Below are 26,865 nucleotides of genomic sequence, written 5' to 3' on the forward strand. Positions count from 1 at the left end.
AACAAAATTATTGGGTTTTAATTTAGTTTGGTATTTCTATCTAATTATCCTTATTTTTGGCTATATAATGATCCTTTTTTTTGGCTATCATTATGTTTTTATTTTAACATTTTATTTTTACAAAAATTTAAGGCCCATTTGGAAGTACTATAATAATTTTAATTATTTAATTAATATAATATGTTTTAGTCCTTTTTTTTTCTCATATGTATACTTTATTTTTGTCTTATGTATAATACTATTTTATAATATTTAAATTTTCTTTTAAATTAGATATCTGGTAAATTTATTCATGATTTAGCATAAATTTTAATCGGTAAAATGCTTAAATTTATTTTATTAATCAACATAAAAATGATAAATACTTAAACTTCTAAGGTTAGAAAACTCTACACCGAATAAAATAGCTCAAAATTTATAGAACACAAGAACAATTGAATAGTCTTAACAGATAAAAATTATTTTAAATATTTATTAAAAAATTATTATGAAATTTGAGTTTATTTTATAAAGAGATTTTTATTTATTTTAAATATTTTCTACAAAATGATAATAATTATTACATTAAATATTACATAATATTAATTTACATTATAATTGCCAAACTGTCTTATCAAACGTACAATAAAAATTCACATGTAAATGTAATTGTCACTTCACATTCAAAACATATCTAATATTTTAATATATAATATAATTAATATGCAGTATAATTATAATAATTACATCAGTTGCTTCCAAATTAAAATTCATCATTCTCCTCCTTTTTAGTGGTCTCAAATTGGAATTTTTACATTTGGTATGTTTTTGTCGGGTTTTGTATACTTTTTATATTACACATATACACGTATACTTCGGCTTTATATTATACAATCTATAGTTAGATAATGCCTATAAAAGATATAGATCCATATTATATTATAACCATTACAATTTACAATCTTCATGCTATACTAATTAAGATGTGGTTTACGTTGTCGAAAATTAAAACAATAACAAAGCCATAAACGATTTATTTGATGTGTTCATAGAATGATTTAGAAAGCCATACAATAAAAGGATAATACAAAATGATAACGAAAGCAAGCAAACTGAACATTTATAATCATAGGATAACTAACAGTAGGAAGGTTCAAATCTCTCTTTTCACTGGTGGTTGTTTCTATTCAGTCCCTTGGAGATGAATGATGATTGAAGATTGAAACTAAATTGAAATTTCGTAGTGCTTAATTTATAGCTAAGTACTGTGTATGTGATTATCATATAGTGGTCATCTAATAAGTGATCTATTTATTTTTGTTGTTTTCAAATTTTTACAAATTCCAGTGATCCCATGAAAAAATGGATAAGATTTCTATGGTTGAAACATGATCACCAATGATCCCCACAAGAACAGAAACCATCTTGAAAGTGGTGGAATCTGTTTCCATCTCGAATGATGATCTTCCGCTGGTTGATTTGGGAGACAAATTTCATAAAAGAGTGACAGTCTCCACAGATTCTGAGGTTCTTCAGAATCTGAATTGGACTCCCACTGGGCGTACGCATGATCCCATAAACAACTGCTAATTTCTCACTGTGGTGAAGAAGCTCATCCTGCTTCTGCTCCTCCTCCACGTCGTGTAGAACAAAATTTGTGTCTGGCACATAACCTGTTGCTTTGAAGTTTCTGTACAAGTCCTTTAGTTTTGAGTTTATCTCTTCAATCTCATCATGTCTCTTATCCCCTATTTGAAAATAGTGCACCTTATTCTTGATCTGAACCCAGCTAACTGCAGGTTCTTTGGTAACTCCCCTGTGTTTCATCAGTTCTCTTATTTCTTGTACTTTCTCCCACATACCTTGAGACGCATACATATTCGATAACAAAACATAGGTCCCAGATCTTTGCTTCCCCATTTTCAAAAGCTTTTCAGCAACTTTCTGGCCAAGTTTGTTGTCACGATGGATCGAACAAGCACCAAGAAGTGCCTTCCAAATTGCAGAATCTGGTTCCAAAGGCATGTTTTCGACGAGAGATGCAGCATCATTAAGCCGTCCTACTCTGCCAAGGAGGTCAACCATACAGGTATAGTGATGAACTGAGGGGGTAATGGCGTAATCTTGTTCCATGGAGTTGAAATACAACCATCCATTTTCCACTAATCCTGCATGGCTGCAAGCACATAAAATCCCCAAAAAACTGATTTCATTTGGTGAAACCCCATTAGCTTGCATTTGTTCGAAAATCCTAACAGCTTCTTTACCTAATCCATTTTGTGCACAACCAGCTAAAACAGCATTCCATGTAACAATGTCTCTGTCTGGCATCTTTTCAAAGATGCGAAGACCATCTAAACTCCCACACTTGAAGTACATTGTCAACAAGGCATTACACAAAAACAAATATGAATTCAATCCAAGTTTGTGTATCAGGACATGGATTTGTTCCCCAAGCCTTGTCGCTCCATGGCACCCACAAGCACTAAGGACACTAGTAACTGTTAATGCATTTGGTTTCATTCCAATAGCCAACATTTCAAGGAACAATTTTAAGGCAGTATCTACTTGGCCAGCTTGTTCATAAGCTGATATGATAGCAGTCCAAGACACCACATCCCTTATAGGCATATTATCAAAAACTTTTCGAGCTTCCTGCAATATATGAAAGTCTGAAAGACCTCTAATTACTGGGTTTCTAGATGCGCAGTCTGTCACTCTCATTATACTGAAATCTTGTGATGTGTCCTCTATGTTTTTGCACTTTGCATACATGGAGATCAACCCATTTCCAATGAAGGAATTAGAATGACACCTTGTTTTGATGGTGAGTGAGTGAATCTGTTGACCAATGCCTTCATCTCCCGCATTTGCACAAGCAAAGAGAGCACTCGTGAAACTCGAATGATTAATGGAAGTTCCTGATCTATGAAGCTCGGCAAACAGCTTTAGAGCTTCTGTGCTTTGTCCACTCTGTACAAGCCCAGAAATCATGGCTGCCCAAGAAGCTGAATTCCGGAGAGGGATTCTAGAAAACATAGTTTTTGCTTCTTCAAGCATTCCATTTTGAGCATAGGCAGCAACCATAGCATTCCACGTTACCACATTTGGATTTGGAATTTCATCAAATATTTGTCTGGCTTTAGAAAGCTTTCCATGCTGAGCATAGGCAGTCATCATTGCCGTCCTTGTAGCAACTCCCTTCTCAGTAGCTCTATCATATAGTGATATAGCATCATCTAACCTGCCACACTGTGAAAGTACTGCAATCATTGTGGTCCACGAGTAGTCGTTCCTTTCCGGCATTGTCTCAAAAAACTTCACGGCATGATCTAAGCTCCCATTCCTTGAGTAAGCATTCAAAATAGATGTCCCCACAAACACATGCCCTTCATATCCCATCTTTGTCGACGTTGTTCTCAAACTTTCAACTAGTCTGAACTTGTTCAACCCTATGGCTGCTGATAAAACGACAACAAAAAGACCCTGGTCTGGCACCATTCCGCTCCTCAACATCATCAGAGAGACAGTCCATGCCTCGAGAAAATCATTTATCGCAACATACCCAGAAATGACAGCCATCCAAGAAACACAACTCCTTTCCTTCATTTGGTCAAAGAGCTCACGAGCTACACTCATAATGCCACTGTGACAATATCCAGTAATCATAGAATTCCATGATGCAATGTTTCTCTCGGGCATTTGATCGAACAACTCTCTAGCTTGTTTCAAGTGACCATTTTGGATATACCCACTAATCATAGCATTCCAAGAAACAACATTACGCTCGGGCATTGATTCAAACACCATTCTAGCTTTGTCCAACATCCCATGTTTCGCATACCCACTCAACAAAATGGTCCAAGTTCTAACATTCTTGCCTTGGAATGCATTAAAGAATGTTTGAGCTTCATGCAACAACCCATACTGAGTGAACCCAGAAATCATGGAGTTCCAAGAAATTGGGTCTCGTTGACACATTGAGTTGAACACTTGACATGCCTCGGCAACTCGGCCGAATTGAGTAAGTTGTTGAATCTTGTGGTTGCATTGGACAATATTGGTTGTGCTCGGAGTCGTAGAGGGTCCTTGCACTGGTACAGAAGAGCCAGAGAATGATCGAATAAAATTGAAACGACGTTGTATCATTGATCATTGTGGAAGGATATAACTCAGTTTGTCTGGTAAACGTCAATTTGTCTTTTAATGTGATAAACACCTCACTGCTCAGAAGGGAAAGAAGGGGCACCACAGCAGTACTTAGACATAACTGCATCCTCTGGATAGCTCATACTCAGCCAGCCAAATCTGGAGAACATTTATACATTAGACTTGAAGTAACCTAAGACAATTAATAGAGCCCACTTAACATGTTTATGAAGAAAAATAAATTTTACCTCTCTAAAGAGCAAACCAAACAAATAGAATATTAATCAGCAATAATCAATTGTTGATTTTACATGTGATAAAAACAGAAAAGAGCACAAGATGCTTGTATTAACTGGGTTTTGACTGCAGTACACAATACAAGTTTGTTTGATAAAATATTGTAGGAGAAAAATCCTTTTTTGTACTTTCTATCTCTAATTTTACATCGACAAGAAAGGAATAATCATGTCGAATCCATCATGTTGATCAATGCCTACCTCACATTGCATTTTTTTTTCCCATATTAATACTAGTCAAAGAACATGTTTCAAGAATTACCAACACAGAATTTTCTGTGGTTTCCTTAATTAATTGCTAAATAATACTCTTAAATACAGCTCTTCGTTCCAATAGAAAAAAAAGCATACTCCTCTCTCTATCACTATATATTTATACAAATAAGCTGATCCTAGTCAGGACAATTTATTCCAATGAAGTAGTGTTATATCTCATCACATTCTAAAATGTGTTTTCCTCTGGATCAATAGCCTAGAATATATGCCACCTTCTAAAATGATTTCTAATACTCTATTAAACCAAAGGGGTCATACTACAACACATTCTACCTATCAAAAGTCAGATTGTATATACAGTTCTTTGCATCGTTTTATAAAACAGTTGTGGGACATTAACTATTAGTTCAAGAGTAATAGACCACAGTTACCTCACACTATCTTGAATCTCAATACGAAAATGCATTCCAAAAAAAAACTCACCCGGAATTTTTTTTCAGAGAAACAAAAGAAATAATAAATATAAAAAAGGAAGTGAGGGAAGGCAAGAAAACTTACCTCTAGAACCAGGGCAGGGGGTTCAAATATATGTAAATATATATTCAACCAACGTCATTCTTTGAATCATTTTATGAAACATCCTGTACATTACGATTTCATGTCTTTGTAAGGCAATTAATCAAACAACTAATATGCATTAAATTTGAGAAACAGATAATAATAATATATAGAAAGTTAAAACCTTCTGTACAATACAATTTCATTTTATCAAAGGACAGTACCCAAGCCAAGATCAATTCAAATCATACGAAACTACAAGTCAAAAATATGTAGTGTTAAACTTAAAAGTTAAAACCATATATGCATATTTATAATTGTAGCATACCAATGGAGGTTACGGTGGTGGCTGCGTGAGCTGTTGGAGATAAGGAGAAAAGGAGATGGAGCTTGAGAATGGAGAATGGAGAAGAAACTGTCTGAGGAGGTAGTTGGGGTGAGGTCTCACTGTTGCGGCTCTGAGGCTGAGGCCACTCATCATAATCGCACGAGACAGAGAAAGAGAGGGGCTGAGGCCAGGTAGGGGTGTAAATGGATGGGTCGGATCATGGCCCAATCCGTATCATGATCTACTCTACCCGCTTGCTGGATCAGATCACATCCGACCTAACTTATTTGGATCGGGTCTGATGGGCTTATCTTTTTCCAAAAAAAATAATTTTATATTTAAACTTATGTTATAAATTTGGACAAATATAAGTATGATACTTGTATTCTTTTGTGCTCTTTTTTCCTCTCATTTCTCTTCATCAAACTTATACATATATATAGAAGAATACATACATATATATACATATAATTATTAGGGATATGATTTTGTCCCGTTATTGTACTTTCACGGATTGTAATCCGTGATGTATGGCACCCGTCAGATGAGGGAGTTATTTGATCTGATGGCTGAGATTGATCTAGGTGTAATTAGGGTTAAAAAGTAGAAACGTACCCTGATACTCATTTAATGTATCCTGAGACCCATTTAATGTACCACGGAATACATTCCGTGAAAGTACATCACGGGACAAAATCATATCCCATAATTATTATACTTTACTGTTACAAGTTGAATACTATTCTATAGTATTGTAGGTTTATCATGTAGAGTATACTACATATCTATCTGTAATCATTCATAACACTCCCCTTTAGTATACTCTATAATTTGTTTATAATTAATACTATCTCGTTAAAAAAACCTTACTAGGTAAAAAAAACCCAATGGGAAAAAGACCATAGTAAGGGAAAAATAGTACAGTTGAATAAACTTCCCCTCACAATAACATTACCAGTTACTTCTCATAGATTTTGTAGATGGCGCATTCCAATACCATGTCTCAATTTTTTTAAGATTGTAGTAGGAAGTGACTTTGTGAAAAGATCTGATAGATTCTCACTGGATCTGATGTATTGTATATTTAGATCATTTCCTTTCTCAAGTTCTTGTGTAAATGAAAAAAATTTAGGAGGAATGTGCTTAGTTCTATTGCTTTTGATGTAACCTTCTTTTATTTGAGCAACACATGCAGCATTATCTTCATATAGTATGGTCGGATCTTTATGGGTCAAAAGACCACAACTTTCTTGAATATGTTTTGTTACTGATCTCAACCATACACATTCTCGACTGGCTTCATGTAGTGTGATAACCTCAGCATGATTTGAAGATGTAGCAACAAGAGTTTGCTTTTGAGAACGTCATGATATTGCAGTGCCTCCATATGTGAACACGTATCCAGTTTGAGATCTAGCTTTATGTGGATCTGATAAATAACCTGCATCTGCAAACCCAACTAATTCTTGGTTTGAGCATTTTGGGAAAAATAGACCTAAATCAGTAGTTCCCCGTAAATAACGAAATATATGTTTTATTCCATTCCAATGCCTCTTAGTAAGTGATGAACTAAACCTTGATAACAAATTCACTGCGAAAGCAATATCAGGTCGAGTACAATTAGCAAGATACATAAGAGCTCCAATTGCATTAAGATATGGTACTTCAGTACCAAGTATCTCTTCATTATTTTGACAAGGACGCAATGGGTCTTTTTCGACATTAAGTGATCTAACAACCATTAGGTTACTTAAAGGGTTCGCTTTATCCATATTAAAGTGTTTCAAGACCTTTTCAATGTAGTTTGATTGATGCAACATTATCCCATTGTGGGTATGTTCGATTTGCAAGCCAAGACAATATTTGGTTTTCCCGAAATCTTTCATTTCAAATTCTTTCTTCAAGTACAACTTTGCCTCATGTAACTCTTTATCAGTTCCAATGATATTTAAATCATCAACATAGACAGCAATAATTACATATCCTGATTTTGTTTTCTTAATGAAAACACATGGACAAATTGGATCATTATTGTATCCCTTCTTTAATAAATATTCACTTAAACGGTTGTACCACATGCGTCCAGATTGTTTTAAGCCATAAAGGGATCTCTGTAACTTTATCGAACATATCTCTTTAGGCTTAAAGGTTAGTGCTTCAGGCATCTTAAAACCTTCAGGGATTTTCATATAAATATCATTATCAAGCGATCCGTATAAGTAAGCTGTCACTACATCCATAAGATGCATTTTTAAGTTTTCAGAAACTGTTAGACTGATCAAATATCGAAATGTGATTGCATCCATTACAGGAGAGTATGTTTCTTCATAATCAATTCCAGGTCTTTGAGAAAAACCTTGAGCAACAAGCCTAGCTTTGTATCTTACAATTTCATTTTTCTCATTTTGTTTTCGAATGAAGACCCATTTGAATCCTACTGGTTTCACATCTTCAGGTGTGAGAACAATAGGTCCAAAAACATTTCTTTTTGTTTAATGACTCTAACTCAACTTGCATAACATCTTTCCATTTATCCCAATCATGTCTATTTTGACATTCAAAAATAGATTTTGGTTCTTGATCATCTATTTCATTGACTATATTGCATGCCACATTATAAGAAAATGTCTCATCAATAACTTTCGAATCATTTTTATTTGATGAGTTTTTAGTCCTGACATAATCAACTGAAATCTCTTGACTTACTTCACTTGCTTTCTCTTCTAGAGTGTTTCCCTCATCTTGAATTTTTATATGGTTATTTTCATCCATATTGGAGTCATCATGCTTATCTGCTCCTTTTCTTTTTCGAGGATTTTTATCTTTGGAACCAATTGGTCTCCCACGCTTCAGGCGTGACTTAGACTCATTTGCGACTAAATCTTCAAGTTTTCCTTTTTGTATTTCAATTCTAGAAGGAGCATTTGCAGCCGGCATATATGATTTAGTTACTCCTTTAGTGTCAACAAATGCATCAAGTAATTGATTAGCTATATTTTGTAAATGTACGATGTTTTGAACTTCTGATTCACATTGCCTTGTGTAAGAATCAAGATACAATAATGATGGTTCACACCATGTAATATCTTTATGTAGATTTTTCTTTTCTCCCCCTAATGTTGGGAAAAGTTCCTCATTAAAGTGACAATCAGCAAAACGTGCATTGAAACTATCACCTGTTAAAGGTTCTAGATATTTGATAATGGAAGGAGATTCAAATCCAACGTATATTCCCAGCCTCCTTTGAGGGCCCATCTTTGTGCGTTGTGGTGGAGCAATGGGAACATATACAGCACAACCAAAGATTCTTAGGTGAGAAATATTAGGTTCTTGACCAAGTGCAAGTTGTAATGGGGAATACTTATGATATGCACTTGGTCTTATGCGAATTAACATTGCAGCATGTAAGATTGCATGACCCCATACTTCTACAGGAAGTTTTGTCCTCGTTATTAGCGGTCTAGCAATAAGTTGTAGGTGTTTTATCAATGATTCAGCCAAACCATTTTGAGTATGTACATGAGCAACAGAATGCTCAACAGAAACACCAATTGACATGCAATAATCATTGAATGCTTGAGATGTAAATTCACCAGCATTGTCAAGCCTAACTCTCTTGATTGTATAATCAGGAAATTACACTCGCAATTTGATTATTTGAGCTAAAAATCTTGCAAATGCCATATTGCGACATGACAATAAACATACATGTAAATGGTCCCCATGGTGGATGAATTGGTCCACATATATCCCCTTGAATTCGTTCAAGAAATGAAGGTGATTCAATCTCAAGTTTTCCTGGTGAAGGCCTTGTGATTAATTTTCCAAGGGAACATGCCTCACATGTAAATTTATTTGTTTGAGGTATCTTTTGACCCCTTAATGAATGACCATGTGAGCTTTCAATAATTCTTCGCATCATTATTGAACCAAGATGACCAAGACGATCATGCCAAGTATTTAATCTTGAGAGATCTTTAATTTTCTCTTTAACTACCACATGTGACTCAATTACACTTATATATGTATAATGTAGTCCAGTGGGGAGCATTGGTAGTTTTTCTAGTATGTATCTTTTTCCTGCATTACATTTAGTAATGTTCATGTATTTCATGTCACCCTCAGTAGCAGACTCAGTATCATATCCATGAAGATATATATCATTAAAACTCAACAAATTCCTTTTAGATTTTGGTGAAAATAAAGCATTGTTTATAGAGAATTTTGTTCCATTTGATAATAAAAAATTTACTTTACCAATACCTTCAATCAAATCTGCAGAACCTGATATGGTGTTGACAATTGCTTTTGTTGGTTTTAAGTCAAAAAAATATTTTTTATTTCTAAGGATAGTATGTGTTGTGCCACTATCTGGTATGCAAAAATCTCTGATATGATCTTTACGTTCATCTTCATTGAGAGTACAATTTATTTAACAGTTCAAGCGATAACAATAAGAATGATGTGAGAAATATATATATTTATTTCATCAAATAGAAATAGTACAAGATAAAACATTAATAGGAATACATAATACACGAAACATCACAAGTAATGAAATAAACTGAAGATAAAGGCATAATATATCAAATATAGTTGTTAATGCTAGATTATACTTAATTTTCTCTGTCATCACAGCCATTAGACTCATTATTATCATTGAAATTGTCTACGAAGTCGAAAGCATCTAGATGAGTTGAATCATTCACAGGATCATATTGTTCAATTAAGTTCACTTCCTTCTCCTTTTCTTTTACAGAAATTTGATACAAATCACAAAGGTGTTTCGGCGTACGAAATGTACGAGACCAATGCCCTTTTGTACCACATCTATAACATGAATCTTCAGGATTTTGAGGATAGTTACCATGAACATTCTCATCTGCATGTTGTCTCTTCCTTTGGTGGTCAAAATTTCTTTTTGAGGAATTATGACCATTTCGTCCACGTCCTTGGTTACGACCACGGCCTCTTCCTTGGCTTCGGCCGTGACCACGACCTCATCCGTAATTATTATAGTTTGTGGCATTTACTTCTGGAAGTGCCATTGAACCAGTAGGTCGTGATTGATGATTCTTCATTAATAGTTCATTATTTTTCTCTGCTACAAGGAGACATGTAATAAGTTCAGAATATTTCTTAAAATTACGCATCCTATATTGTTGTTGCAATGTTAAATTTGATGCATGGAATGTAGAATACGTTTTTTTCTCCAACATTTCCTCTTCTGTGATTTTCTGCCCACAGAATTTTAGTTGAGAAACGATTCTGAACATTGCTGAATTATAATCATTAACCTTTCTAAAATCTTGGAAACGTAGACCATTCCATTCATCACGTGTGGCTGGAAGAACAACATCCTTTTGATGGTCGTATCTTTCTTTAAGATCTTTCCATAATGCACTTGGATCTTTTGTAGTAAGATATTCATATTTTAAACTTTCATCAAGATATCGACGGAGAAAAATCATTGTCTTGGCCTTTTCTTGGGATGTTGCATTATTTATCTCCTTAATAGTATCAGTAAGGCCCATTGATTCTAGATGCATTTCAACATCAATAATCCAAGACATATAATTTTTTTCCCATGATATCAAGTGCAGCAAATTCATTCTTCACAAGATTTGACATGGTAGCAACTATAACAGAATACCAAAAAAAAAAAACAACTTAGATTTTATTATCAAACGTTTACAAACATAATATTTGAGAAAAAAAATTACAAAATGGATATAAGGTATGCAAGAAGTAAGAGAAGATAAAAACTAAATACAAGAAAAAAAAATGAAAAATCAAAAAACTTCATCTTCTACAAAGTATATTATAAAATGAACTAAAATAAAGATACAAAATAAAACAATTAGATCAAGATTAATTATTTTAGATGATATTTTTTTTTTGTATACTAAGAAGAAGAATGAAGAGTTGATTTTATAAAATTTTGAGTGAGTATTTATAGGAAAAAAATATAACCGTTGATGAATAGTAAAATAGAGGTTGGAGAAAAAATAGCCGTTGGTGAATAGTGTAATGGCGGTTTAAAGGGAAAATATAGCCGTTATTAAATAGTAAGAATAAGAAGAACAAAAAATAGTGATCATGCTCTTGATTTTATGAAATAAACAATTGGAAATGAAATAGTAGTAAATAATGACAAATATATTTTTATATTTATTTATATATATGTATAGAAGCATTAGGAGGTATTACCTTCCATTCACAGTAATGTTAAAATTAGATTAACAATAATAAAGAGTAATAATATATATTAGAAGTTAGATTAATAATAATAATTATTGGGTTTTATGCCCTAAATAAAACTCATTTCAATATAATCAGATTTACTTATTAATATAGATCAGAAATAACATTTAATGTTGCATGGTTCACATGATTTATTTCATGATTATATGTACATAATGTATAAATTCATCTGAAACCCTTTTCACATACTTGATCCTGTTTATTGTGCCGTCAACACATTGGAAAGTAAACATGACTATGTGAATAAAGTTTTCTAGATTTATTAGACACAGGGTTTTACTGATATGATAATCTACAACAGAGTTTACTTGCATTTGGAGAAGTGCTATGTTCTTTCCAGAGCATTGGTTAAAGTAAAGCTCAAGTTGGATGCATGGAGTATGCATCGGAAGGGACCGATATTGAACTTTGACTTAGATTTATTAAACTTACCGTAATATCTATTCAAGTCAATATCGCTTAGTTGATCCTAGATCAAATGTTCTTAATCCTGATATGATTAGGCTCAATCTTGAAAGGCTATTCGTGTTCTTTGATTTGTTAGTTAAGTCTACTTTTAGGTCAGGGCGATACGTACATTTTGGGAACACGGTAGTGCAATTGAGTGGGAGCGCTACCATAAACATGGAATCTATAGCTTCTATCTGGCGAATAGTAAGCAAAGGATGATCTCCTTCGAGCTTGACCAAACGAACATAAATGGTGGAGTACTCATTTCACATAAGCTGAAATATCATTTATACGGGGTCAAGTGTTTTAAGGAATAAATACATTGTAGGGTGTAACGGTAATTTAATCCCTTTACAGTGTAGATCATTCATATAGAGGATCATTGATCACATTAGGATTATAACAATGGATAACTAATGATGTGTCTATATGGTGGAACATATAGAGCATTCTATATAACTGAGAGTGCAATTCTAAGTTCTATGCGTGGATTCAACGAAGAATTAATAAGTTAGTGAATTTTAGTGCTAAATTCTTGATCTACTTATTGGAAGCTCGGTTATATAGACCCATGGTCCCCGCACTAGTTGAGATAATATTGCTTGTAAGACTCGTATAATTGGTTTTGATTAATCAATTATAATTCTCAAATTAGACTATGTCTATTTGTGAATTTTTCACTAAGGGAGAAATTGTAAAGAAAGAGTTTATAGGGGCATATTTGTTAATTATGATACTTTGTATGATTTAATTAATAAATATGATAAATGACAATATTATGTAATAATTATTTATAGTTATTAAATAGTTAGAATTGGCATTTAAATGGTTGACTTTAAAAATTGGCGTTTTTGAGAAAATCAGATGCAGAAAAGATAAAACTGCAAAATTGCAAAAAGTGAGGCCCAAATCCACTATGTAGGGCCGACCACTTTTGTAGGGTTTTTCCCTCTGATATTTTCATTATTTTAATGCCAAATAATTTAAACCTAACCATAGTGGAATGCTATAAATAGATAGTGAAGGCTTCAGAAAAATTACACACTTAAATTTTCTATTTTTCCTTCAGAAAAAACTGAGCCTCTCTCTCTCCCTATCTTTAGCCGCCACTTCCCTCTTCTTTTCTTCTTCAATATGTCAAAATTCTTAGTGTATGAGTAGTGCCCACACACAGCAAGTGATACCTCAATCATAGTGAGGAAGATCGTGAAGAAAGACTTTCAGCAAGAAGGAGTTTCAGCATCAAAGATTCAGAGAAAGAGATCCAGGTTCAGATATTGATAATGCTCTGCTACAGAAAGGAATCAAGGGCTAGATATCTGAACGGAAGGAGTCATTATATTCCGCTGCACCCAATGTAAGGTTTCTTTAACTTTATATGTGTTTATTTCATCGTTTTAGAAAGTTCATATTTAGGGTGTTAATAAACATACTTGTGAGTAGATCTAAGATCCTGGTAAAATAATTTCCAACAACTGGCCTCAGAGCCATGGTAATTGATTTACTTGCAAGAAATTTGGACTTTAAAACGATTGTTTGTTTGTTTTTGGATGGTATCATGTTGTATTGAGTGTTATTTGATGATTGATTGGTGTTTGTGAATTTTCGTGAAAAATAATTGCGATTCTGTTTCTGGAATTATTTTTATTGGATAGTATGGAAAAAGTTAAGCAAGTTACTTTTTTACAGAACTCAATTTCGATTTAATTTGAATTAGTTATGATTTTTTGAAGATTCGAAAAAATCGCAGGTGTGCTGAAATTTTCCTGCGATCGCGAAAACTGTCCGTACAGCTCACAATTTTTTCGTTTTTCTTCGTTTTTTCATGCTTTTTCATGGAATTAACTTCCGATTTTTTGTGTAGTTCTGTATTTATACTATTACTATTCCTAATTCAATTCTAATTATCATTATGAATTAATTTAATATTTTTTAAATTTAATTCAAGATATTAGTATAATTTGAATTTAAAATAGTTAGTATCTATCTTTTTTGCTTAATTATCTATCTTATTTTTAAATTTGATTATATCTTATCTTATTTTTAAATTTAAGGTCAGATTTTAAATTTTTAAATTAAATCTTTTTTTTAAATAATTTGACCTTATTTAAATTTAAAATAAGATAACTATAATCATGTAATTTTAAATAGATATAAGATATTTTGCTAACTTTTAAATTTTGTTATTTTATTTATTTAAATTACATTTAAAATTTGAAAAAGATATTCATTTATCTTTTTTAATTTTTTATTTAATTTTTATTTATAAAATAACATTTAATTTTTAAAAGTAGTTAGCGAATTTTGAAATGATATTTAGGTTGGTTGAAACCTAATTTTTTAAAATTGTAGGTTTAATTTTAATTTTTTTTTTTAAATTTTGAAAATTTTTTAAATTTTTTTTAAAATTTTTTTTACGAAAATAAATTTTTATTTATTTAATTAATTATTTTTCGAAATTATTTATTTAAAATTAAATAAATCCTACATCCAACTATCCAGCTAACCTTGTTTCAGGAGTATGTGTTTTAAGCTTGTGTGTAAGTTTTCAAAACCTATTATTACTTGATTGCAAATAGCCATGGTTACCTTTTGCCAGATCTATTGATCTGATGGCTCCCTTGGTCAAGATAATAATTTGTAACAGGTATATTTACAAACTTCTTTCATCTGTGTATGACCTAGCAACATGATAGGACCCATCCAAAGTGTGCCTGTGTGAGCCTATGTGTTTAATTTTATTATAGATGCATATAGGTTGTTGTTGCTAAAATAAATTATCATAGTTCTTGATAGAATTTATTTAGGCTCATTTAGTTCTTGGACCTATTCAATTAATAACAGTTGTCCTTATTAAGGTTAAATTCCTCTCTTTTGGGCCTTGTGTGAGAGTTGGGAGCCATAGTAGTGGGTACGACATACTGAACCCAGCACCCCCTCACATGAACCACCCCAATTGTGAAGGCCCATTTGCCTGATTTGAATAACTGTACTAGGTTAATTAAACTAGTTTAACCTAATAAAATTGATTAGCAACATAATTAATTTCATTTATTTTGAAATTAATTTAAGAAAAATATAGTTTAAAATTTTTTTTATTCTAAGCTAAACTATATGTATTTTCTTGTATTTAATTAAATATAGAATTATAATCATCTAGATTCTTTCTGGAGCTTAATTTAAATTTTTCATTAAATATTCCTATTTAAGTTGATATTTAGTTATCTTCAACTAACCAACTTAAATCTGAATATCTTTTGGATTTAAAATTTCAAAATTAAGTTGAGGAATTTTAGGCATTGGTTATTAAGATTCTTTAGATATTTTTTAAGTTAATATCTTTTCGAATATTAACTTAAAATGGAATATTTTAGATATTTTTTAAGTTAATATCTTTTCGAATATTAACTTAAAATGGAATATTTTCAAATTAAGTGGTTACAACTTAATTTTTGATATTTAATTAAATTTAAATTTGAAAAATATTTAGGTTCTAGATTTTTTCTAATACAACCTAAATTAGATATTTTTTCAAATTTTGTGGAAAAAATACTTAGTCAAATAAGATATTTTCTAGATAGTTATTTCTAGACTACTTATTATTTCTAATATTAAATAAGAAAATATTATACATTGTGAAATTAATTATTTATATAATTAATTTTGATACAATTTATTTTAAGTATATTTTTTCTAGTATTAAACTAGAGATTGATAATTAAGCCTTCTCTACACTTAATTATTTATTTCTTGAATTTAATACATTTAATTAATTTGAAAATTAAATATCTAAGTTGATTTTCATCATCATACTTAAATATTTCCTTTTCATGACACTTAATTAAATAGAAAATTATTTTTAGTTGATATTTATTTTTTCAACTAAATTTAAATAATTTTCAAAATATATATTTTCTTTATTTTATTAATCAAATTTCGAAATTGCATTTCTTAAATGCTAGAATTTCGAATTTTATTTGAAAAATAGATTAAAGTTGTAAATTATTTATTTTAATTTTGGACCAACTTAAATCAATGATTTTTTCATTTATTGATTAAATTAAAATAAATGAACTAAAATATATTATATTAGAAATTTAATTAATTAGTCAAAGGAAAATCTAGATAGGTGATATTTTTGCTTGAAGTATTTTTCTAGTGTATTTAATTAAATAGAAAATTAATATTTAAGTTGATTTTCATCATCATACTTAAATATTTGAAATTTTTCTTATTCATAATTAATTAAATAGGAAAATTATATTTTTTGTTGTAAATTAATTTTATTAATTAATTTTGGGCCAACATTAAATTAGAATAATTTTTCCAGGATTTATTTTTTTTTAATATGTATTTTCGAAAATTGTGTCCTTGAATACTTTAATTTTTCAAAATGCAATATATATTTATAGAAAATTAAATTTGAGTTGTAAATTAATTTTGTAACAACTTAAACTGAATATTTTTCTAAATATTTATTGGAAATTATTACTAAGATGGAAATAATTCACGTTATCCATCTAAGTAAAATTTATAAATATTAAATTAAAATTTATATTTAGAATTTTTCATTCTAAATTGAAAATTTTAATAAATATATATTTAAAATAAATAGATTAAATAAAGAGAATCAAAGAAAATACAACTCTCTTTAAATAATGAGCTTTATTATTAAGATATTCGATCTCCATTGTGGGTTTTACACCGCGTTTGTTTTAGTGAGTAATCCTCCCTAATGGAGGAACGTTCATTAGCAATTTCGCACCGTTTAATCTCGAATGATAAGTAGTTTGTAAGTGTTTTGTATGGTATAGATCACCCTAATGGTGGCGACCATACTTGACTTGCAAATTATGAAACAATGGTGGAAGCTCATAAGATAGAATTGCCTTGACTCTCGCCTAAACGGGACAACGCTGAATTCCAATCTTGATCGAATAAAAGGTTGCTAGAATGGTTATCATTTTAGATGAGCTGACAACTCTATTCAATGGATGATGCTTTGACTCTCGCCTGAATGGGACACTATATCAGTTTGTTGAAAAACCTTGGAAATTATTTAGGATTGTAAGTTTTAGTATTTTCACTTGTCATTCCTACTTGCTATATGCTTATAATTTCTGAATTGTGTATGAATTTATATTGAACCATGTTATTTTCTGTTATTAAGTTGTAGTTTAATTTCGAATCTTCATTGTTGGTCTAACTTGGCTTGTTTATCTAATGAGATAAATCCCTAGTGGATTTTCACCATTAGACATACATAATAGTGTTAGATCTCGAAAGATAAATATTGTATATGCGACATCTAGCTGTTCATCAATAGATGACACCTTAGACTAGTATTTTTACAATATGAAACAAGAAGATTACATAAATAAGATTACTTTGTCTTTCGCTAATCGAAGCATCGTTGGATTCTTATTTTAAACGAAATTATCCTAATTCCTCTTAGCTTATTCATTTCGAATTAGCTCAATAATATATCATTGGATGAATAGTCTATAAATCATTTCATGTCATTATATTTTCTCTTAGAAATTAAATGACGCATATGATTATAATCCCGAAATTCTATTCCCAATTGATATAAATCCTCAATCTTAGAAATCTCCTACTTGTATGGGCAAATCTGACTTAGAGTTTGTATTAGTAGTGGTGGTCCAAGATAGAATTACTCATTATATTTGGTATGAATTTAAGTCTTTGACTTTAATTTTAGATTCCAAATAGAAATTTTCTTATATTTCTAGTTCCAGATACAATACAGTTACACTTTCACAAGTGTTTAATATCCATCTTCTATTAATGGATTCAAACTGTATGGAATATGAGTTAGGTATTCTGTGACCAGGATCCACTTGCACTATTCTAAGAATTCATTGATGTAACTAAACCTAAGTCATCAAAAGACACTACCACATTTTTTTTTAATCTACGGCATTTGTATCTTGTTCATAGTGGATTTGACAAGATCAATCTCTGCAAAGAGTTAATATGCCTATATCCACTGAAAGTAGTTCATCTCATTCGCAGATGGATGTACATTCAGGGGTGGATATGAGTTTTTTGTTGTATTCTTAAAACGATCACTCTAGATTATACCTTATGCAAAGAAATTTGATATGTTTGAAAAATTTCATTAATTTCTAGCAATGGTTAAAACCATTAAGGTAAGTGGTTAAAGATCTTGCGAACTGATAGGGGTGGAGAAATAGTTAGTAGATATGCAGTTCAAAGATCATTAAATTGATTTTTGAATTATATCCAAACTTACCTCCCGAGAAATTTCGAGTTGCATATTGATGATTAGTTACTAGTCGTTGCCTAAATCCTTCTATGGTAATACAATTTCAGAATGATGTAATGGTTGTATACTTAATGTAAATCATTACTAGATTCATGGATGACCTAATCAAAATCTTAAGAAAAGCTAGAACTATTAACCATGGTTTGTTAGCTATTCTAAGTGATTAGGGGTGGACCATCCCATAGTCAATAGATAAGAAAGTATTTGTTCAAACAAATACCACTTTTCTAAGATAATGACTAAGTCTGAAAATAAAGTAGCAAATGAAGGAGATATTTAATTCTTGATTCCAAAAGTGTTCTATCATCTTATTTGACATATGATGATCCCACTGCCTCTGTTGTCTTGTCACAACCAAAGAGGTTAGTACCATTTTCTTAGACATAAGTCACGGTACCTTGTCGTAGTGGGAGAGTTTTTAGGAACTCACCTTCTTATGACTTGGGAGACACTAGTGATTAAAATCCATTGTGAGTTTAAATAAGTAATGGATTGTCAAGATAAGAAACTAAGAAGAAAGCCAATAGAACCATGGTTTAATCCATTCACATGGAGTAACCTTAAGTTTTCTATTACAAGGATATAAAAGGAAATTTACGTTTATGTCTATTCAATGGACTTAACAAACTTCCTGTTCCTAGTATTATAGGTTTGAGTTTATCTAAACCTATGGCTTGTGGTATACCTGGTAATTACTTACTCTAATGCAAGCAACTTACTTTAGTAAGATGCTGCAGCATTTTCTTTCTAATGGAAATCTATAGAAGCTTCACAACTTCTTAGACATAGATTTTATTTATCTAAGGAAAAGTCTCAACTATTCTAGAAAAGATAAAGCCATGAAAGAATTTCTTAAATCAACAGTGAGAGGTCTTAGATATGCTTTTGTATGCCTTAGACCAGACACCTGCTGTTGAGTGGGAGTAATGAGTAGGTATCAGATTACTCCAGGAGAAGAACATTGGAAGACAATCAAGTAAATCCTAAGATTAAGAAGAGGAACTATATGTTAGTCTATAAGAGTGTGTTTAAAACTCTTAGACTACACCACATCAGATTTCGAAATTTGCCTTTGTGCTAGAAAATCTTTCTGATAAGATGGTGGTTACTCTGGGGGTGGAATAGTGATTTTGGAGAAGTGTAAAAACCTATCTGAAGTCTCTAGGTCTACCAGAGAGGGATGAATGTTAAAGTTACAGGAAAGGTACTTATTCAGTCTAAGGAAAGTTCTATACATTTTTGGCACCATTCCAAATTGCCTAAACTACTAGTGTTAATTTCTTGATTAACCCAAAAGTAGTTGCCAAAGATATAGAATCCAGTATCCCAAGAGAGTAGACATATAGAGAGGAATTTCACATTATCAATGATTTTGTGATTAAGGAAGAGTAATGGTGGAGAAAAGGTTGTGGTTAATTCAACCTTTCAGATCCTATTACGAGGAGTTTACTACTACTACACTTGATTTGCATATCGAGGTGTTGAGATTATTTGAAACGCACTTTTTGTTTTATATTAGTGCAAGTGGGAGTTTGTTGGGTTTTATGCCCTAAATAAAACTCATTTCAATATAATCAGATTTACTTATTAATATAGATCAGAAATAACATTTAATGTTGCATGGTTCACATGATTTATTTCATGATTATATGTACATAATGTATAAATTCATCTGAAACCCTTTTCACATACTTGATCCTGTTTATTGTGCCGTCAACACATTGGAAAGTAAACATGACTATGTGAATAAAGTTTCCTAGATTTATTAGACACAGGGTTTTACTGATATGATAATCTACAACAGAGTTTACTTGCATTTGGAGAAGTGCTATGTTCTTTCCAGAGCATTGGTTAAAGTAAAGCTCAAGTTGGATGCATGGAGTATGCATCGGAAGGGACCGATATTGAACTTTGACTTAGATTTATTAAACTTACCGTAATATCTATTCAAGTCAATATCGCCTAGTTGATCCTAGATCAAATGTTCTTAATCCTGTTATGATTAGGCTCAATCTTGAAAGGCTATTCGTGTTCTTTGATTTGTTAGTTAAGCCTACTTTTAGGTCAGGGCGATACGTACATTTTGGGAACACGGTAGTGCAATTGAGTGGGAGCGCTACCATAAACATGGAATCTATAGCTTCTATCTGGCGAATAGTAAGCAAAGGATGATCTCCTTCGAGCTTGACCAAACGAACATAAATGATGGAGTACTCATTTCACATAAGCTGAAATATCATTTATACGGGGTCAAGTGTTTTAAGGAATAAATACATTGTAGGGTGTAACGGTAATTTAATCCCTTTACAGTGTAGATCATTCATATAGAGGATCATTGATTCAGAGAAAACTGAGCCTCTCTCTCTCCCTATCTTTAGCCGCCACTTCCCTCTTCTTTTCTTCTTCAATACGTCGAAATTCTTAGTGTATGAGTAGTGCCCACACACAGCAAGTGATACCTCAATCATAGTGAGGAAGATCGTGAAGAAAGACTTTCAGCAAGAAGGAGTTTCAGCATCAAAGATTCAGAGAAAGAGATCCAGGTTCAGATATTGATAATGCTCTGCTACAGAAAGGAATCAAGGGCTAGATATCTGAACGGAAGGAGTCATTATATTCCGCTGCACCCAATGTAAGGTTTCTTTAACTTTATATGTGTTTATTTCATCGTTTTAGAAAGTTCATATTTAGGGTGTTAATAAACATACTTGTGAGTAGATCTAAGATCCTGGTAAAATAATTTCCAACAATAATTTGTTAGACGTTATGTTATTTATTATGTTAGAAGTTAATTTAGTTATAATAATAATAATTATGTTAGAAGTTAACAATATATATATTCTCTATATTATAATAATAAATGTTGTGTTAGATGTTTAAATTAATATAAAATATATTTACAGAATAATTGAAATATATGTATAAAAGATAGAGTACCTATATGAGTATGATGAGATAGAGTGATCGTGCTGATAACGTGTTATAAATTTAGACAAATATTAGTATGATACTTGTATTCTTTTCTGCTCTTTCTTCCTCTCATTTCTCTTCATCAAACTTATACATATATATAGGAGAATACATGCATGTATATACATATAATTATTATACTTTACTGCTACAAGTTGAATACTATTCTATAGTATTGTAGGTTTATCATGTAGAGTATACTACATATCGATCTGTAGTCATTCATAACAACTTATAATTTTTTTTAAATCTATTTTTTTAAACAAACTAATAATGCATCATACAACCAATTCCAAGTACTCTTCTCATGTTATCTTATTGAGAGTATTATATCTAACTAGGAAACTAAGCCGCACTTCGCGCGGTGTTATCCAACTTTTCTAATATTTTATTTATATATATTTTATATTTATTAAGTGATATAATCTAAATATAATATTTTGATATAGGTATTACAAACAAAGTAATAGGATTGAAATTAGACACATAATTTTCTATTTTTATGATATATATAGAAAGATAGTAATTTTGTGGCAAATATTAAAAACTGTGGAACTAAAAAGAAATTACATGTGTTTTCTTAATAAAATAAATGTAAAAAAGAATAACATTTCTAAATTTAATAAAATGGGCTTGTGATTGATGATGTAGTTATTTTTAAGAGACTATTTAGATTTTTTTTTTTTACTTTATTAGAAAGAAACAATTTAACTAATATTATGAATTTTTTTACATTTTATTGTGGTATCGGTGGAATGTCATCTCCCCAAAAGTGAATTTGGCATGACAACTATAAAATAGGGCATCACAATATTATTTGTTTTTGAAACAGAAAAATGAGAGATTTATATAAAAATGTTACTGATATAATATTTCTATATTCAAATAAGAAAGCCTCACAAATAAATAAAAATAGAATAACAATCATATAAAATGCCATAGATTTTTTTTTCTTAGTGTTTAAGACTATTTTCTTAATACTAAGATTTTGACAAAATAATAAATAATTTTTTTTTAACTAATTAAGCAAGATTAGATTAAATAATAAAAATATTTTATTCAACCACCACATAAGATTAAAAAAACTCATTTTATTACAAATAAAAGTAAAGATTAATAGACTTTATTTATACTATATAGTATAACACCCAACATGATTCCTAAACAATGTGGGACTATTTTGAAAATATGTATCATCAAACTTTCTTCACAAAATGAGAAAACCTCACAAATAAGTAAAAATAGAATGAAAATCACATAAAATGCCACATAATCTTTTCTGTGCTTTGCTTTATATAGATATATAGATTGTAAGATGTTATTAGAAGAGTTGTGTGATGTTTTTATTATGTTTATTAGGTGATTTGTAAATAGTGTTACTCACTTTCTGGCTCGAGCATCCTATTTTGTCGTTGATCGCATTCTTTTAAGATTTTTTTTCTTGTAAATTTCTTCAGGTAATCTTGAATGATTGTAACTAATAAAATTGATAAATTCTTCAAAAAAAAAAAAAAAGATATTGCAGCATAAATGATAAATAGCAAATTATTAATTTTATATTCTGAATACACTTAAATAATTATTTCATCCGTGATTGTTGCCACTTTTAATAAAATTATTATTTAATTCACAAAAGAGTCACTGCAACAAACTCTCATCATCGATTTATTTTCCTTTAATATTTACCATAATCAATATAAAGGAAGGAGAATATTAAATTTTTTAAACAGTAATTTTGCTTTAGAAAAATAAAAAAATTTACTAAATTTTTAAAATCCATCACTCATATTATCATCAATTATAATGTAGTATAATGATTACATAAAATAAATCTTCTAAAAAAAAATTACATAAAATTAACTATAAACTTTTTATATGTCCTAATCTTCAAGATTTACTGTGTACAACTCCTGCAAAAGAACAAATGTGTTAATAATAAAAATATAATTTAATTAATAAATTTTAAAATGAACATAATTACCACATTCGGATCTACGTCATTATCTTGATAATTTACGGTGATTAGTTTAGTTGTTGTGTCTGTGAGAAAAAAATAATAAAAATTATTGAATGGTTACAATGGTTACATTTTTTTAACCATTAGATTATTATTGAATGTTTGTGATTAATTTAAAAATTAAATAAAAATAAATAATAATTACTTATAACCTAATAGTCACCTAATAATTTATTTCCTTATAAAACTTTAATGAAGATTAATTATATTTTAAAATTAATTAATTATAATTATTAATTAATTTTTCTTAATTTGTTATTAAATAAGGATCTTTTAGCAATTTTTTTCCTTAAATTATTAAAATTTTTATAGCAACTCTTTATAATTTAAAATTATACACATATAGTTTCATAATTAAAATTTTATTATACTTATAAATTTAATTTAAAATTATTACACTTAATTATTTAGTTTTTTTATTTAAATATTTAAAAAGTAAAAAGTGAAATAGGTTGAATGTATTTTCCAAAAAAAAAAGGCTAAATTCCTCCATCTTTTTTTTTTTTTGGACAAAGAGTCATTTACTCAAAAAACAAAGTCAAGCTGCCCCAAAAAACGAAGCAACCTCAAACTCGAATAGAAAAACTCATACTTAGTTCTTCTAGTTATAAAAAATAATTTAATATCATTTAAAAATAATTAATTATTTAAAAATTTATTATACAAGAAGAGAATTCTAATTTGTGTAAAAAAAAGTCTAATTTTTGTAAAAACAAAAAGAAAATTTTATTGTAAATATTATATTAAATGGCTTAGCTGTTAAAATAATTTTAGTAGAGATTTATATATAAAAAAATATTTTTAATTATTAATTGCTAAAAGGTGTTGTTAAATATTCAATTAATTATTTTCTTAAAATAATTAATTATAATTAATTGATTCTAAAAAATAAAGTTTTACCTATTGGTAACCTGCTATTGTAGGTAAAAGAAAAATATAACCATGATAGTTACAATAAAAATGTAACCATTAAGTAGTCACCCATATTGTTAATTAATGTATAGACTTACATAGATAAATAAATATACCTTGTTTGTCAATTGCCAACCAATTTTGAGTACATACCAATACCTCCAAAGTAGTAGGATGAAGTCTCGCTCGATGTGGACTCACATGTCTACCATCGGTGTTGAATGAAGACTCTAAAGCAACAATGCTAACCAGCACAGTAAATATATCTCTAATTATCATGTTCAACACAAGATATTTGGATCCTGTTATCTTCCGGTAATTACAAATATCAAAAAATTCACCAGTCATGAGTAACACTTGGTCATCTAAATAGAGATCCAACTTTGATTTTTCATTCATTGCACCAAATGAAGTTCTAACATATAAGTCAAAATCATATAGATGATCTTGTATTGAAGAAGATGATGACGCATTATACATTTGTGAATTGCTTTCACTCAAAGTAGGACATTGAGATTTGTATTCATTGAATAGATCATTACAAAGCTTGCACACCTTTCTAATTTCAACCTTCAATTTATCATCTCCATAGAGTTGAGAAAAATAAAATTGGAGCAACAAAAACTTTTATCTAGGATCCAAAACCATTGCAATAGTCATAATCCCATGAATCTTTTCTCAATTTTGAAAGTTAAACATCATTTGAGTTGCCTTAACCTTAATAAATAACTCATTTGATCTCATTCCTTTTTTAATTTTCCTTTTAATTTTATACATATGCGGGAAAAATAGATTGGCTGTGGGGTACTTGGTTCCAGAAAACAACTCTGTCACCTCATAAAAAAAATTTCAGCCTTTCACATAACTTTTGAGCACTAATTCAATCATCTTTTGATGGAAAATATTTATACTTTGGATCACAAAGATTTACTAGCTCAAACATAGTTTTGTACAATAAAGTTGTCTTCATCATTAAGTATGTTGAATTCCATCTTGTTACACAATCAAGAGATAACTTTTTAACACATGCCACTCCAAGATAACGAGCATTCTCCTCAAATTTCTCATACCATTTTTGTGTGCCTGACCAATAAGCAATATTGTCTCAAATCTTATCAATGTTATCACCAATAACAGACAAACCATCTCTAATAATTAGATTCAAAATACACGCACAACAACACATGTGAAGTAGCTCTCCATTCAAAATAAAACAACTAGGATTAATGTTTTTTTCTTCAAAAGTGGAATCATTGCATCATTAGTGCATGCATTATCAAGGGTCACCATACTAAAGTTATCTTCAATTTTCCATTTAGACATTAAAGAACTTAGTGTCTCTGTAAGTGTTGGAGTGTCATGTGGGTACGGCACATACTTAAATCTTATAATCCGACTATTCAAGATCAAAGCATTAAACAACCATATATCCTATCTTTTGATGATTGTCCACATATTAGTGGTCAAAGCTATTCTACTTTTATTTTTCTTCAAAATTTCTCTACATTTTGCCTTCTCAAGCTTATGTATCTTCATAATGTCAGGCCTTATTATATTCCTTGCCATCAAATGAAACATAGGAGAAATTGTGTTTGCACAATCTATAAATTCACTATGGTCAACCATCGATAAAAGGGTACTTATGTAGAATGATCATCTAAGCTCTTTTTTCTTCCTAGTTCTTGATCAAGATTGTAGGTGACTACAGGACTTGCAACGATATTTTCACGTTGTTCTTTCTATTGGCTTTTGTGCCATAAATAAAATTAATTTCAATATAATCAGATTTACTAATTAATAAAAGATCAGAAATTAGAAGAAAAAAAGCTTTTTGCTCTCATTCTCTCTTCCGTCCATGGAAAAGAAGAGGAAGGTGGGTCGAATGTCGATCTCTAGAACCACGACAGGATCGCCGGTTAAGCAATCGGAGATTGAGGAAGAAGCTGGTCTTTGTGAGGAATCTGGAGCAACAATATGCGTAGGATATCAAAGCCCTAATATGACAGTAGAGGAGGAACCTGGTGCAGAAACTGAATCGTTGAAGTCGACCAGAAGTAAGAGTTGGGCAGACGAAGTGGAGGAGAACCACTGCTTGACTGCTCAGAACCACTGGAAGAAATTCACAACAGGTAAGAGCATAAACTCTTATGCTAAACTGAAATTTACTGAACCATTAGTTAAGGAAGGTAGGAAAATTGCTCAAATTGATTTGGAGGAGGTAAAATTTGAAGAAACAAGTTGGAATTCGGTTGTTATATGTATGGTTATGGGGGCTAATGTTCCTACTACAGTATTTGATGGGTTTATCCGAAGAGTATGGGGACATTTGGGCATTCAGCAGATTGCAAGGATGACAAAAGGTCTTACCATGGTCAAATTTAATGATGAAGCTACTCGTGATGAGGTTCTTGAGAAT

At 30.5% G+C, this 26,865-nt stretch overlaps 2 protein-coding genes across 2 annotated transcripts; both read right to left on the reverse strand.

Annotated features, from left to right (window-relative positions):
* Window positions 1–1,011: 1,011 nt before the first annotated feature.
* On the reverse strand, window positions 1,012–5,689 carry LOC115719477 (pentatricopeptide repeat-containing protein At4g02750). The gene is made up of 3 exons (XM_030648539.2): window positions 5,527–5,689; window positions 5,199–5,281; window positions 1,012–4,287 (listed from the first exon to the last, which is right to left on the reverse strand). Exon 3 carries the CDS (start codon window positions 4,126–4,128, stop codon window positions 1,372–1,374), a length of 2,757 nt encoding a protein of 918 aa, XP_030504399.2. The 5' UTR covers window positions 4,129–4,287; window positions 5,199–5,281; window positions 5,527–5,689; the 3' UTR covers window positions 1,012–1,371.
* A 4,837-nt stretch (window positions 5,690–10,526) lies between these two features.
* On the reverse strand, window positions 10,527–11,060 carry LOC133034223 (uncharacterized). The gene has a single exon (XM_061109269.1). It carries the CDS (start codon window positions 11,058–11,060, stop codon window positions 10,527–10,529), a length of 534 nt encoding a protein of 177 aa, XP_060965252.1.
* Window positions 11,061–26,865: the final 15,805 nt, after the last annotated feature.

Source organism: Cannabis sativa, chromosome 2 (assembly GCF_029168945.1).
Source record: "Cannabis sativa cultivar Pink pepper isolate KNU-18-1 chromosome 2, ASM2916894v1, whole genome shotgun sequence".
In the NCBI taxonomy this organism is placed as follows: Eukaryota; Viridiplantae; Streptophyta; class Magnoliopsida; order Rosales; family Cannabaceae; genus Cannabis; species Cannabis sativa.